The 15981-nt window shown below is 39.0% G+C and overlaps 1 protein-coding gene across 5 annotated transcripts in view; it reads left to right on the top strand.

The window, feature by feature from the left end:
- The window catches only part of LOC125235409 (apoptosis-stimulating of p53 protein 2), a 629684-nt gene that overhangs the window by 264736 nt on the left and 348967 nt on the right, over positions 1-15981 (top strand). Inside the window, exons 1-2 of one of the 5 annotated variants that reach the window (XM_048141961.1) lie at positions 10200-10319; positions 11737-12238. The exons of 3 other annotated variants lie outside the window; for them this stretch is intronic. In XM_048141961.1, coding sequence (XP_047997918.1) covers positions 11810-12238 — 429 coding nt within the window. In that variant the 5' untranslated portion in view covers positions 10200-10319; positions 11737-11809. Of the gene's footprint in view, positions 1-10199; positions 10320-10976; positions 12239-15981 lie in introns of those variants that run through there. One more of the 5 variants, XM_048141960.1, reaches the window with a different exon arrangement.

Raw genomic sequence — 15981 nt, 5'->3', positions numbered from 1 at the left:
AATATTTGACATTTTAACACATATCAAGCAAAGAATATGGGCCAAATTGTCAAAACTGAGGTTCAAAAGTTTTAAGCTTGTGTCGAGAGATGGTCTGGGCACTGTGATTACACATTTTACTTTGACAGTAACTCTCTATAATACTCGATCCTATTATGTAATATTTTCGCCTCCTGCGTGTGGCAACATTTTTCCTTCTTTGGTCAACACCACTTTCAAGCGACACACCAAAAATGCTCTTGCTAATTTAAAGTGATGTATCATAAATACAATTTATTCAAGACTAGCTTTTGCCCGCGGCTTCGCTTGCGTTAAATTTGAAACGCGAATGACTACAGTTGACATTCCGCGAATTTGAAATTTCGCGGAATGTCAACTGTAGCTGCTTTACTGTTGCGACGTCAGTGTTGCCTTATGTACTGAAACTAAAATCAAAATTTTGCAATACATTTGTAAAGCTACCGCAATATCAGGATGACATAGATCTTGATGATGAAGACTGCAAGTGGCTATCGGTACACTGTGGTAAAACAACCCAAAATTACGCAACTATGGGAACAAATCAAATTATTTTAACAAATATTTTGATTTTGGTTTTTAAGTAGTCACACTACTATATATAAATTAAAATGTATGTACTATATATAAATTAATGTAGCAATCCGGGTTAACGCCATGAACCCCTAGGCCACCCCGTCACCCGTGACGGATTTCTAAACCCCGATTGCTAAAGACGCCGGTTCGAATGCGGCCTTCGCCACTGGTGGTGTCCGTCATTTTTAGGGTTCCGTACCAAAAAGGTACAACAGGAACCCTTATGGTGCGACTCTGTCCGTCTGTCTGTCCGTCTGTCACATTGTTAAATATCTCGAGAACTACTTATGATATCGATATGAAATTTGGAATAGTTATAAACATTGTGAACCTCTACAAGTTGAAAGAATTTTTTTTTTAATTAATTAATATAAATGATAGAAAATGGCCAAAATGAAAGGGGGTCAAACTGAAAATTTCAAGTAACTAGGTCAAGTGGGGTATCGTTAGAAAGAGCTCAAACTGTGCATATCAAAACAATTTTTTATAATTTTTTGGTTGTGGAAAAAAAATGTTTTTTGAAGGAAAATGTAAAAAAAAATACCGTTCCCCCCCTTATCTCCGAAGTTTACCAACATAAATTTATGAAATTTTCACCAAACATGGCTATTACAATGAATATTACAGAAAAAATAAAATCGTACACGTATCTTGAAAACTTTTTTTTTAATTTATAAAAAACCTTTCAGATTTACATTTTCAATTTCAACACCCTTGCAGGTGTTTATTGTACCTGTATTTTTTAACAAAATAATAATGAAATTACCTGCTTTCAAATAGAGGCAAAATGGTTAAAATCGGTTAACGCAATAAACAATTATTCTATAAAAATCATCTTCCATACTAGCTCGCGCGCATTAGTTTACTCAATTTGCCGATAGATGTCGCTGTACTTTATTCAAGACTAGCTTTTGCCCGCGGCTTCGCTTGCGTTAAATTTGAAACGCGAATGACTACAGTTGACATTCCGCGAATTTGAAATTTCGCGGAATGTCAACTGTAGCTGCTTTACTGTTGCGACGTCAGTGTTGCCTTATGTACTGAAACTAAAATCAAAATTTTGCAATACATTTGTAAAGCTACCGCAATATCAGGATGACATAGATCTTGATGATGAAGACTGCAAGTGGCTATCGGTACACTGTGGTAAAACAACCCAAAATTACGCAACTATGGGAACAAATCAAATTATTTTAACAAATATTTTGATTTTGGTTTTTAAGTAGTCACACTACTATATATAAATTAAAATGTATGTACTATATATAAATTAATGTAGCAATCCGGGTTAACGCCATGAACCCCTAGGCCACCCCGTCACCCGTGACGGATTTCTAAACCCCGATTGCTAAAGACGCCGGTTCGAATGCGGCCTTCGCCACTGGTGGTGTCCGTCATTTTTAGGGTTCCGTACCAAAAAGGTACAACAGGAACCCTTATGGTGCGACTCTGTCCGTCTGTCTGTCCGTCTGTCACATTGTTAAATATCTCGAGAACTACTTATGATATCGATATGAAATTTGGAATAGTTATAAACATTGTGAACCTCTACAAGTTGAAAGAATTTTTTTTTTTAATTAATTAATATAAATGATAGAAAATGGCCAAAATGAAAGGGGGTCAAACTGAAAATTTCAAGTAACTAGGTCAAGTGGGGTATCGTTAGAAAGAGCTCAAACTGTGCATATCAAAACAATTTTTTATAATTTTTTGGTTGTGGAAAAAAAATGTTTTTTGAAGGAAAATGTAAAAAAAAATACCGTTCCCCCCCTTATCTCCGAAGTTTACCAACATAAATTTATGAAATTTTCACCAAACATGGCTATTACAATGAATATTACAGAAAAAATAAAATCGTACACGTATCTTGAAAACTTTTTTTTTAATTTATAAAAAACCTTTCAGATTTACATTTTCAATTTCAACACCCTTGCAGGTGTTTATTGTACCTGTATTTTTTAACAAAATAATAATGAAATTACCTGCTTTCAAATAGAGGCAAAATGGTTAAAATCGGTTAACGCAATAAACAATTATTCTATAAAAATCATCTTCCATACTAGCTCGCGCGCATTAGTTTACTCAATTTGCCGATAGATGTCGCTGTACGTTGAACGCTCATTTCCTACATCGCGTTTTTCCTGGTATAATGAGGTCGGTTCAGGAGCGTCCTTGCGACATGTCGTAAGTCGTAAACTATTGAAGTCAAATAGTCTTGATTTTATTTGGACGTTGTCTAACAATAAAATTGTATATTAAAATATTACTTGTTATGTGGGAAATTGAGTCTTGAGGGATTTAGTCAAATCTGTAGAGTTCTATGAATAACATTTTGATGATTCAACTATTGAAAGTTTGTACGGAACCCTCGGTGAGCGAGTCCGACTCGCACTTGACCGGTTTTTCTTTAATATACGACATCTTATTTCGATTTTTAACCCAAAATTAATTTTTTTCACTGGTTATAGCAGAGAATTAAGAATTAAAAGTGCAAGTACAATTTTTACTCTTGTTTATAAACATAATATTTAATTGAAATTGAATTAGTCAAATCCCGTTCAAGCTGCATAGATAACAAGGCTAGACTAGCCTAGCTTCCAGTATAACCAATGCCTGAACACAAAACACCACATGCCGCGAAAGTCACGTATGATGACGGGTCGCATTCTGTCGTGTATATCCCCCCTTATTTACATAAAATGTTTAGTCATAAACTTAATTATAGTTCTATGGACATTTAATCTATTAAATCTATCAAGAACTTTATATGTAGGTTTATTGTCTATGTTAACTTTTAGGCATAATCACGGTGTCTCAGTCGCAAAACAGATTTTATATAGGTGGTACATGATCAGGGGATCGATTTTTGAATTACGAACGCACGAATTCGTCGTTCGAAAGTTTGTGGAAAACGACGTAATGCTATTTTTGAAAAAGGACGGCTAGTAATTTTAAAAGTAGTGGTAATGACCACTCGTTTTCGATTCTGTTAGTAGAATTTAAATAGCTAGTAGTGGAGATATTATTGAACGAATTTCACGAAATCGAATGGCCGAGATTCAAAAATCGGCCCCCTGGGGTCTCGACTGGGGGGTAGTTCTAACTAATCCATTTTTTCCATTATTACACTATGATGTTGAGTTCTACAGGTATCCACTGACCACGCCTGCGCCTAACATATATAACCGGTGGGCACTCTATTTAACAATGCAAGCATTGTAAAACATGGAAAAAAATGGACCAGTTACATTTGCCCCCCAGTCAAGATTTGCCCCGCTGTACCTTAATTTTAAGTCTAGTGGTATAATAACTACTGGTTTTCGATTCTGTTTGTAGAATTTAAATCTTGTTGTATTTTATTATCCAATATATGATATTGATTCAATATATGTTATCAGCACTCTTTCTGTTTTTCATGCCAGCTTCTCGGAACATGACCAAAATTAATATTGCAATAAATTCTGCGTTATTCCTTTCCGAAACATTGCAATATGAATTGAACTTTTGAACAAAAATATTAAACGGTTTCAAGTGTACAAGCTGTATTGCAAATAAAATTGACATTCCACTCGCTTCGCTCTTCACTTTTTAGGGTTCCGTAGCCAAAATGGCAAAAACGGAACCCTTATAGTTTCGTCATGTCCGTCTGTCCGTCTGTCCGTCTGTCCGTCTGTCCGTCTGTCACAGCCGATTTACTCGGAAACTATAAGTACTACAGTGATGAAATTTGATGGGAATATGTGTTGTATGAACCGCTACAAAATTATGACACTAAATAGTAAAAAAAAGAATTGGGGGTGGGCCCCCCATACATGTAACTGAGGGATGAAAATTTTTTTTTCGATGTACATACCCGTGTGGGGTATCAATGGAAAGGTCTTTTAAAATGATATAAAGTTTTCTAAAAAACATTTTTCTTAAAGTGAACGGTTTTTGAGATATCAGCTCTCAAAGTCGTAAAAAGTATGTCCCCCCCCCTCTATTTTTATAACTACGGGGTATAAAATTCTAAAAAAAATAGAGGTGATGCATGCTAATTAACTCTTTCAACGATTTTTGGTTTGATCAAAGTATCTCTTATAGTTTTTGAGATAGGTTGATTTAACTGTAATTTTTATTTGCTGCTACGGAACCCTTTGTGCGCGAGCCCGACTCGCACTTGGCCGGTTTTTTATTAAGAGCTTTTGCTCAAAAATCTGTTATTTTCAGCATCCACTTACTGGCTCTTGAAATATTAAAATCCGATGTTTTACATCACTGGAACGAAATAGTGAAACTATATTTAATACGAACTGCGCTTCATATGTGGCTTTCCTTTAGAATGGGGTTCTTGAGCTTCATATGCAACAAGTTCCTTATTTATCAGAAGAAATATTATTTATTTTATAGACATCATTGATTACACAAATTTATTGAGTCCCACGGTAAGCTCAAGAAGGCTTGTCTTGTGGGTACTCTTGACAACGATAATATATGTACCACCTTTAATACATAAAGAAAACCTCCATGACTCAAGAACAAACATCTGTGCTCATGACATAAATAAATGCCCTTACCGGGATTTGAACCCGGAACCCTGGCCCGCGGTTTAGCATGCAGGGCCACTATCCACTAGGCCATAACGTTTGTGTGAATTTCAGATTGTAAAGTTCAAAGGAGCCTTTTGTAGTTGAAAGTTATAGCGGCAACCAACAACACGCACGTCGTAAGACGCGGAACGGACGTCAGAGCTGCGCCGCCCAAGTGAAATTTAAAAAACGTCTCCTCAGTACATTTTGCATAGGAAAGCCGCACCTCAAGCGACGCGGCGCCGCCACCGCGCCACCGTACCGCGCACGTTTTTTAAATTACACCGGCGGCGCGGCGCTGGCGTCCGTTCCGCGTCTTTATAACGTGCGTCGCCTGTGTGTAGATAGTCTCATATAATATGGTGACAGCTTTTTTCGTTTGATGAATGGCTATGCCATCAATCGCAGATCACTTGTACTGTTCATAAATATGTACGGGTACGGTGACGTCACTTTTTACGAGCTAAAATTGATGATCAAGTCGAGGGCGTTTATTGATTCGTTTTTCTAGTGAAATTGATGCTGTTTTAACGCTTTCAGTTAATCGTTTACTAACTGATAATTGTGTTAACCTTTTGAACGCTTTGTCTCTCGTGTCAAAATGTGGCGCGACAATACCTCTACTAGTAAATTATTATTATTATTAATAGCCTACATGGTGTCCCACTGCTGGACAAAGGGCTCCCCCATGGATCTCCATCCGTCACGGTCTTGAGCAATCTCTAGCCAGTCGCTAAGATATGCGTCTAGGTCATCCCGCAATCTCCGCCTGGGTCTGCCAGATCCTCGCCCGTCTTGCGGCACCCAGACCGTGGCAATTTTTTCCCACCTCTGTGGGTGCATGTGACAGACATGGCCGGCCCAGTCCCATTTCAGCTCCAACATCAGTAATGCCTGTTTTGGAGCGCGGCGTAGAGTTACGGATTCTGTCAATCCGTTTTACTCCTAGCATACTGCGCTCCATGGCTCTTTGGCACTACTACTAGTAAATATCGAAATTAAATCTCACCTGTGTCAGCAGGACAATTGCTTTCACAGCGTCCGCCATAGCAACTTTAGGCGTTCTTGTCGAATTTAATAACTTGACTGTACAATGACGAATTTATCCCCTTTTGTAATCAATTCCCGAAAACCAAAACCACCACCTAAAAATAAATGTTCTAAAAATTAATGCATTTATTGAAATATGCAATGCATCTCATTGAAAACGAATATAATCCATGTTTCTTTAACACAGTTATTTGCAGTTTTTTGGGTACCTAATTATGCAGGGCTTATAACTGCCACAAATTCGTAAAGTGAAAACGTGTTATGTCTTCCCGTTTCACAATTCACGTTATTTAAAGTTAACCCTTGGTTACATTATTATGTTATTACGTTATTTTTAGCCTCCGTGACTCAGATTTAAATAACAAACCAAAAACCCGCCAAAAAATGCGTACAAGGAGCCGTGTTATGCTAATTCACAGCTTTACACAATCGTGTTCCAAAATTTCGCCCATTTTACCAAATGTGGCTATCTATTTCTAAAGGGTCCATTTGCTCTTCAAGTTCAATAAGGTTCTGTATATCTGAAATTCAAACAAACTTTGAATACAAAGATCCATAATATCCATGTTAGTTTAAGAATTACTGATGTGCAAGTTCCGTTCAAGTCAAGTTCTTGGAAATTTCATTAAAATTTGACAAGAAATATAGGTAATTTAAATTAATGAAATGGAAAGTTTCAACCTCCATACAAACTTGAGGAAAGTTTCAGTGTTTTGTATGGACAAAATTGAAAAGCTTCAGAATTTTTCCTATGTTGAAAATTTCGCAATTTTTTAAACTTTCCGTTGGCACATCAGGATCCTTTAGACAAGGAAATATCGTGCAAAGATTGCGTGCGGCAATCGCGTGATCCGGAGTATTTGGCAGTGAAGCCTAACCGCTACTGTCTGGAAGCTGATGGACCTAAAATTGGACCTCTTGATTAAGTAGTGCACGCAAATGCGAATCTGAATCTCTAAAACTGTCTGCCTCCCAGGTAGATGCTATTGTGGCTTTCCAATAGAGATTTAGCCGTTCCAGCGTCGATATAATGAAGTATCTCAAAAATAATATACGAGTACTGTACCAATTATCATTGCACCCCTTGTATTCTAATAGTTTATTAACTTTGTGTTCATATTTAGGACAGTTAAATTGTTCATTAGCATACGAAAAGTTACTTTCACCGTTAGGGCAACTATAGAACCAGATATGGTACGTTAGGGTACGTAAATTTTACGCTTAATTTAATTATGCCGTGTAGAAAACTATTCGCTGCCGCCCTTACTCAAGGCGTCGAAATTTCCAGCAAATTTGCTCACTTCTCCGTTAAAACTATAATTACCGTGCACTTTCCATACGTAAAAGGACTTTATGTAATGAGTATGAGGACCCTTTTGCGATAGAATAGCACATAATATATCTGCCGGTCCGCCCTTAGGGTTTCCCCAAACCTTTCAACTCAAGGTGGATGATTATCATACCGCCGATTCCACGATGCTTATGTCGTCGTCGCTAACCGCATGCGTACGCACTACGCATGTTCATACTAACTAACGAGCGATTTTTGGTCGGCGAAAGCCGATTCCGCGTTGATAGTTTTGGGGAGACCCTTACAAGCCTAAGGGACCATCCACACTCATAAGACGCATGTCTCGGGGCGCGCAACGGACGTCTCCGCCACGCCGTTTTTTGAATTACATTCACACGGCGTGGCGGAGACGTCCGTTGCGCGCCCCGAGACACGCGACGCTAAGTGGGAACGCTGCCTTAGGGACCGGCCACACTTAAGAGACGCATGTCCTGAGGCGCGCAACGGACGTCCGCGCCACGCCGCCTGAATGTAATTCAAAAAACGTCTCCTCAGTACATTTTGTACTGCCGCCTGGGGGCGCGTCTTACGTCCTTCCTATACAAAATGTACTGAGGAGACGTTTTTTGAATTACATTCAGGCGGCGTGGCGGAGACGTCCGTTGCGCGCCCCGAGACACGCGACGCTTAAGTGGGAACGCTGCCTTACGGTGCTGTTACACGTGCAACACAATTGCCAGCAATTCACATAGCACTGCCGCGTTTGTTCAATACTCACCAACTAACTATGGAGCAAACGCTGCAATGGTATGTGAATTGCTGAGAATTGTGTTTCCAGCGTAACAGCGCCTTAATAGCCGAAGCGACAATCATTTTCGCTAAGTGGCTATCGTAACGCAGTCTGCCTCTGTCGCGCCACTACAAAAGAGCGATAGGGAGAGCTAGGTACGAAACGTAAACGATTGTGTGGTTGGCTAGGTACCCAGCAATTACAGCGTGTCTCTTTGTCTCTTACGATCACAGTGAATTAGTAAGGTCCCTCTTTCTCGGGCGTAAGGTGGCCGTTTGTCTTGATTCGGCAATATTTATATGCCTGCGCCAGCGCGCCCTTTAACGAACTACTTACCTTTGATTGTCGGAGCAATCGATTGAAACGGGGTACAATTTTTCGACGAGTGTTTGAAAAACATTTTGCTCTTGGATACTGAAACTGTAGTGTACTTTTTAATTTTGGGGGTCTTACAGAAAACAATAACTGTACGAGTGTACATGCCAATTTTCCTATGTAACATATGATATGTTTTTCCTTATCCGCATAATCTAATATGACTTGCTTTAAAAATATTGTAATTCGTTTATCACAACGATCTACTATGAGATTTAAATATTCCTGAGATTCAATATTGAATGATATTTAAGGGCGTTTTCAAAATTTGGGACCCCCCACAATTAGCGTAATTTGTCAACAAAAATTAACTCACTCTCAGTTTTGTGACGATAATTAAGCATACAATTTCTATAAAAATATTGTTTTTGTGTTAATTACATAAACTTTGAGCGATAATCTACATTCAGAATGTGAAAAAAGTAAATTTTAGACAGATTTTATGCTCAATTGTCGTCACAAAACTGACAGCGAGTTCATTTCTGTTAACAACTTACGCTAAATTGAGGTGACCCAAATTCTAAAAATGCCCTTAATAGAATAATATATTTAAAATCTAAATAAGATCCGTGCATCTCTCATCGTATTGAATCATATGCGTCAAAGATAATCTAAAGTGCTTGATACTTCCTTTCTCGAAGCCGTTGAGCGTTAAACGTATGCAGAATGTTTTCATTCGGTGCAGATGTTGTTTGGCAAAGTATCAAGAGTCTTGATTCAAGACTTCGTCGCGACCGGAGTTTCGACGCGGCTATTTAAATTCAGTCATGCAGCAGTCTCAAATTTGAAAAGCTGCAAGTCCTCAAAGGAACTTATTCTAATTTGAATCTTTTTGCTCTTGATACAAAAGTCTAAAATTGTACGTCCGGTTAAAGTCTTTACGCTTTTAAGTTGTGACGAGATACTTTTAATCCAGACTCTGATTGTTGCGTTTTCTTCGCACTAACGGTAGCGCCAATGTAATAGAAAAGGACAGTTTCTTTGATTTTTGTGTGCGATTTTGAATAGATCAGCGACGCCAAGGCCGCGGTTACTCTTTAATAAAATTTATTCACCTTAAATCGTTACAGCGTTTCTTTCTAGTTTGTATTCGAGAGGGATTTTAGAGTATACAAACAGCAGTGATTTTAAATATTTTCTTGAGTGTAGAGTTGTTCTGTTTTATGTACCTATGTGGTACCAACGAATTTGGATTAAATAAGTATTTGAAGATACCATCGTAAGGAGATTTCGAAACAAACGTTCCCAGGAAATGTCTAATATTTCACCTCAGCATTTATTTAGCTTACCCGTTTCAAAATATAATATGGACAGGATAATTTGCCATAAACGTGATCCCGCTCATGTCAGAACCCATTTCTACCAACAGGAAAACCGTCAAAAGAGCAGACACATAAAAAAACATGAATGGTTGAGTCACACGTCAAAGTCAGAGAAAAACGTGAAAATATACGCAATGTTATTAAACCCACTTCATTTCAAATATAGAACAGTCGCGATTCAGAGTGCGCGTGCGACGCGTCGTGGCCGTATACCGGAATTCCCAATTCTTTGTTGGGTCTTTAAGTTTTAAAAAAAATGTGTGCGCTCAGACAATTTTAAAACAAAAGTGCGGTCGACTTGAATAGACAAATGAAGTACGGTTTTAATGGTACCAGAAGAACTTACTTATTGTAGTTGATATTTTATGTACATCCAAACTGTGTTTATATCGGATGTAATGTATTTAGTAATAATTAAGTGGCGCTAAGAACAAAATTTTGTACGGGCAATACGAAGCAGTAAGAAAAAGTTTAACTTGAGAAATTACTTAGTACAATTAAAGGCGTACTTATTAATTATTCAAATTGATTAAAATTGTTCTCTTTTATTGCATAAAAAGTGCGTTTGGTCGACCTCTGCAAATGTTTTGATAACTTTGAGGTGATGGACAATAGCCAGAACGCCGATGTTTGTGAACATCATTGTAGTCAAGTTAATGATATGATGCAGTGTTCTTGGTAGTCTTGGTACTATAGTGCAACACTAAATATTATGGTTTTCGGACATTTACCTTCACATATTATGAAATATGAAAAATACAGTTAAAAATATACAATGAAAAAGTGTCTCATTGAAAATGAATTTAAAACAGCGTAAAAGCTTCATCCGCAGCCCTTGCTGTTTGTCAACAATTTATTGGATTTAAAACAGATGTAAAAGTCATGCTTTAAAGACCTTAAGAATATATTTTTTGAAGTCAAACGCTAAACGAAACTTTTTATGTTCCGGGGTTTTAGGAAGTCATAAATTAGATTAGGAGATTAAATGATAGCCTTTATAAATATCACAGTTAAATCTTAATCGTTAACGCTCATAATTGTGTAGGTTTTTAATGATATGAACTAACGCTATTTTACCGATAAAGAAAATCATATTCCTCAGGAAATCCTCAGAGAATATTAACCTCCTCGCGTTCAGTCATTTTCACGGGTGAAGATTAGTACGCTGTAATTTGCCAAGTGTACGGGTTCAACGACCCCTAGTCTCGCACTTTTGTTGCGTGACATTTGCGTTTTGCCGTGTCTGCGTCTGGATTTATTTCCGATTCCCTTTATATAGGACAATATTATAATTAAAGCCCACTACCGAATCCGTTAATTAAAACTTGCGGTTATAGAAACAACCGCGGATCCGACCGTACGTAGTTAATTAACATTCGTTGGTTAAAATAATAAATATCGCACTCCAAAAATACGAGTCGGCTGTTTCCGAAGCCTGAAATCAGATAATTAGAGGTCGGTGTGACCTCACAGCCGAGCGACCCATCTCACGCCGCTTTTCTACACCTGTCTTTATTACACTGGCCCGCCCGTGAAATTTTGACAGCGGCCTTTTTACAAAAGTCAAAACGTTACACCACTGTGACACGCCACGAACCACACAATCGAACTCTGATTTAAAAACGTGTGTATTTAAAACTGCGCGTGCTGCGTTTAACATATTGCAGATTGAAATCGGATTCCGGCTACGCCCACTGTTTACATCTGTGAAGCGTGTCGTCATTCGATTTTTATTTTCACTGAAAGCGCATCATTTCAATGTGTACTGAATACTCGTAAATAGTTTACAAAGCAAACGACAGACAAGTGATTCGTAGAAATGGAGTGCGGTCAGTTTAGAAATGGATTGAGATGGAGCGCGTATTCAGCAGCATCTACCGAGTCTAACCGTCAGTCTGTAGTGATCGAAGAGAGCTCAAGTGATGGACAGTGCCCTGTTAACGACAACTACTTGATAACGTTTCCCGACGACGACAGTGACATCGACGATCACAATGACGAACTTCATAATCGCAGCTACGAGAACCCTCTTTTCGTCCCCGCGCACCAAGTTTTAAAAGACGCGATAAGTAACGACACTCAATTAATGAAGAGTGAGGCAAAAAAGTTGGAGGATTATAAGTTTTGTGAGGCGGTCAACGACTTCGATATCGAGTTGGAGGCCGGGGACGCTGTGCCGATCGTATACCTGTCCTCCACGAGGGCCGCCAAACTACAGAGGGCGCTCAAACTCGCCGGATACAAAAAGGTACGCGTTTTCTTTTAAAGTATTAATTTCCTTAGCTTTTTTGCGAACTTATTTATTGAAACTTCCCGGCAGAACAAAGGGAATCTGCTGAGATGATTGCTTTTCTTTCATTATCTCTCGTCCATTACCCTGTGCTTTTTCGTTTTTCAATTTAGAATTTCGCTGTTCGTCGTGGGCGTTAGTTTCCTTATGAAACGTATCTTCATGAAAACTTTAGTAAGTTTATTACTTATTAAAAATAATGCGATAAGTTCGCCTTTGTTTACTTTTAAAGCTCCGCCAAACATGCGCGTTTTGAGAGCGTAAGCGGAGCGGTAGCGGAGCGGTAGCGGAGCGGTAGCGGAGCGCCGGACGAACGCTGGCGTTGCGCCACTTGCGCCCAGCGGACGCCGGCGGGAACAAACGAGCGCGGATTGCGAGCGGAATGCGCGCGAATTGCGAGCGGAAGGTCAACACCGCTATCATTGCGCTCCGCTAACGCTACGCTATCAAAACGCTCTATGTGTGGCGATAAAAAGTAGGTAAACTTAGAGTGCTTACTACATAAGTCCATACATGTACATATATAATTTTGATAATAAACGTACATATAGATTTAATTATGATGCTTCATAATCCTGTACTAGAACTCTGTGGAACAACTAATGTGGGATGAGAATACCTCCCAGTATTAAGCACTCGCCATATGCATTTACAATCCAGTTGGCTACTCGTTAAACTGTTTCATTGCAGTTCACTGTTTGAATTTCGGAAGTTTTCAGTCCGTTGCGTCTAAATATTAAAGAAATTTAGAATTGTTATGCGTAAAAAATGGATAGGAGTAGGTGAAATAAAGTTCACGAGTTCACCTAACCTTTACATATTATGAGTTTTTGTTGTTGTAGAATAAGTTTCTCGTTTCACGAAAAAAAATTTTGTTGCCTTTTGGGCTCTGATCACTTTCAATGGTAGATGCTCTAGACAAATAAATCTATACTAATATTATAAATGGGAAAGTGTGTGTGTTTGTTTGTTTGTCCGTCTTTAACGGCAAAACGGAGCGACGACTTGACGTGATTTTTTAAGTGGAGATAGTTGAAGGGATGGAGAGTGACATAGGCTACTTTTTGTCTCTTTCTAATGCGAGCGAAGCCGCGGGCAAAAGCTAGTAAATAATATTTACTATTGGGGAGTGCGGTTTTTCTCAGGTACCTATGCGTAGTTGAGTCGTATTGCTAACTGTACATCAACCAATCTGAATCCTATCCTAGGCCACTGTAGAACCCTTTGACAGTAAAAGTCAAACGGATTTCTATAGCAAATAAAGCACTGTGTCAATACGACAGGGTGCTAGAGTGTCGTAGAATTCTAATTGGTTGACTGTAGCTATTTCAGTCATCAAAAAATTCAAAAATTAAAATTTTGAAAAGCCCCCGTCACAGCGGACCGCTTTTCATGAAACATGGCTAAGAACACTCCCGACTAACTCAGCTTTCAAACAAAAAAACGAAATCGAAATTGGTTCATCCGTTCGGGAGCTACGATGCCACAGACAGACACACACAGACAGACAAACAACCAGACACGTCAAACGTATAACGCCCCGTTGTTTTTGCGTCGGGGGTTAATAAATTGATTTAAACTAACACGATCTTCACTCATATTATTAAATTAAAACGGGACTTAATCGCGTAAAACTTACGTTTTATATTTAACCCGACGTTTCGGACATGACATTACGTCCGTGGTCACGGGTAGACTGGCTGGGAGTTGTATCAACATCTTCTAGCTGTACGAGTTTTTCGAACTACCCGCACTTGATTGTCATCAGTCACTTTTACGCCGACTTTTAACCGAGACGAAAGCCTGCGAAGAAGCATCCGAATGTTGCAAGACGACCGGCATTTATGCCCTATGTCAAGGGAGTGACAGACAAGGTTGGTACCATACTAAAGAAGTATTCGATACAGACTGTGTACATGCCGTTGTCGAGGGTGGCGGGGCAACTAAGGTCAGCAAAGGATGTTATTCCATATCAGACGCCAGGCGTTTATAAGATTGACTGTAGCTGTGGTAGTTCTTATATTGGAGAAACCAAACGCACCATAGCGGAAAGGGTCAAAGAACATATCGCGGCGGTCAAAAAACGACAAATAAATAAGTCTGCGGTTGCCGAGCATTTGCTAGAGTCAGGACCGAACCACTGGATTGAACTGCATAATCCCAAAGTCCTTTCAACTGAACGTCTTTACTATAGCAGGAAAGTACGTGAAGCGATTGAAATCAGGAAACATCGTAATTTCAATCAAAATGAAGGGCAAGGGATTTCATCTTCGTGGAATCCAGTGATTAGCAAGTGACAACGTGAGAAAACTTCCCGTCCCATACCATCGGATGTCGTGAGTGTTGTATGTAGGCAGAGTGGCAACCCTAGCGTAAAAGTGACTGATGACAATCAAGTGCGGGTAGTTCGAAAAACTCGTACAGCTAGAAGATGTTGATACAACTCCCAGCCAGTCTACCCGTGACCACGGACGTAATGTCATGTCCGAAACGTCGCGTTAAATATAAAACGTAAGTTTTACGCGATTAAGTCCCTTTTTAATTTAATAATATGGGGGTTAATAATTCAAAAATACAGCACTGAACGACTGAAATCGTAATAATTTTCAAGCTCGGCTTAATAATTTTATCATAAGTTCGCATGTAGAATGCACGTAAATATTGTGTATGCAGTGTTTGTATGTAAATTACTCGTTCGCTAGTTTTCTCGGAGCTATCCAATTAGCCGGTCTATGCGGCCAGGTCCTTTGTTCCTGGGGGTGCCATTCTAGATTCGTAGATATATAGTCGCTGTATTGCACTGGGTAGCCTTCCTATCATTGTTTATTTTACAAAAAAAAAACATCTTGTGGGATTCTTCAGGCATCTTCTGGGCGAGCTCACTCCATCGGAGACATTGTAGCCTTTGGCTAATCTGTTGCCAAGAGTAAGCCCATTTAATATAATAATAAAAGAAACTGTGTTTTATCCGCAGCACATTAATTTGAACCATGGACGGTTGTACGCACACGTCACTGTCGCGCCAGCGATGTGCCGTCTCTCGTAAGCTCGTAACTGACGGTATATTACAATACCCACGTGCACGTCTACACAAACTTATCCGCTGTGTGCGAGCCCGTTGACGAATACTGTATTAAATATGATCGACATCCACTACTTATCCAGGATCAGAGCGTTTTCTCATTATCCGATCTAGGACGTAGGAAGAATGTAAAATGCAGATGTAAAGGATATCGGTTCCGTGTAGGGTTCGCTCAGTGTAGGGTTCCGTAGTTTTCCGTATTTTTCTCAAAAACTACTGAACCTATCAAGTTCAAAACAATTTTCCTAGAAAGCCCTTATAAAGTTCTACTTTTGTGATTTTTTTCATATTTTTTAAACATATGGTTCAAAAGTTAGAGGGGGGGGACGCACTTTTGTTTCCTTTAGGAGCGATTATTTCCGAAAATATTAATATTATCAAAAAACGATCTTAGTAAACCCTTATTCATTTTTAAATACCTATCCAACAATATATCACACGTTGGGGTTGGAATGAAAAAAATATCAGCCCCCACTTTACATGTAGGGGGGTACCCTAATAAAACATTTTTTTCCATTTTTTATTTTTGCACTTTGTTGGCGTGATTGATATACATATTGGTACCAAATTTCAGCTTTCTAGTGCTAACGGTTACTGAGATTATCCGCGGACGGACGGA

Source organism: Leguminivora glycinivorella, chromosome 17, assembly GCF_023078275.1.
Source record: "Leguminivora glycinivorella isolate SPB_JAAS2020 chromosome 17, LegGlyc_1.1, whole genome shotgun sequence".
NCBI lineage: Eukaryota > Metazoa > Arthropoda > Insecta > Lepidoptera > Tortricidae > Leguminivora > Leguminivora glycinivorella.
The sequence above is the reverse complement of the archived record's forward strand: the minus strand, read 5'-3'. Positions and strand labels throughout refer to the sequence as shown.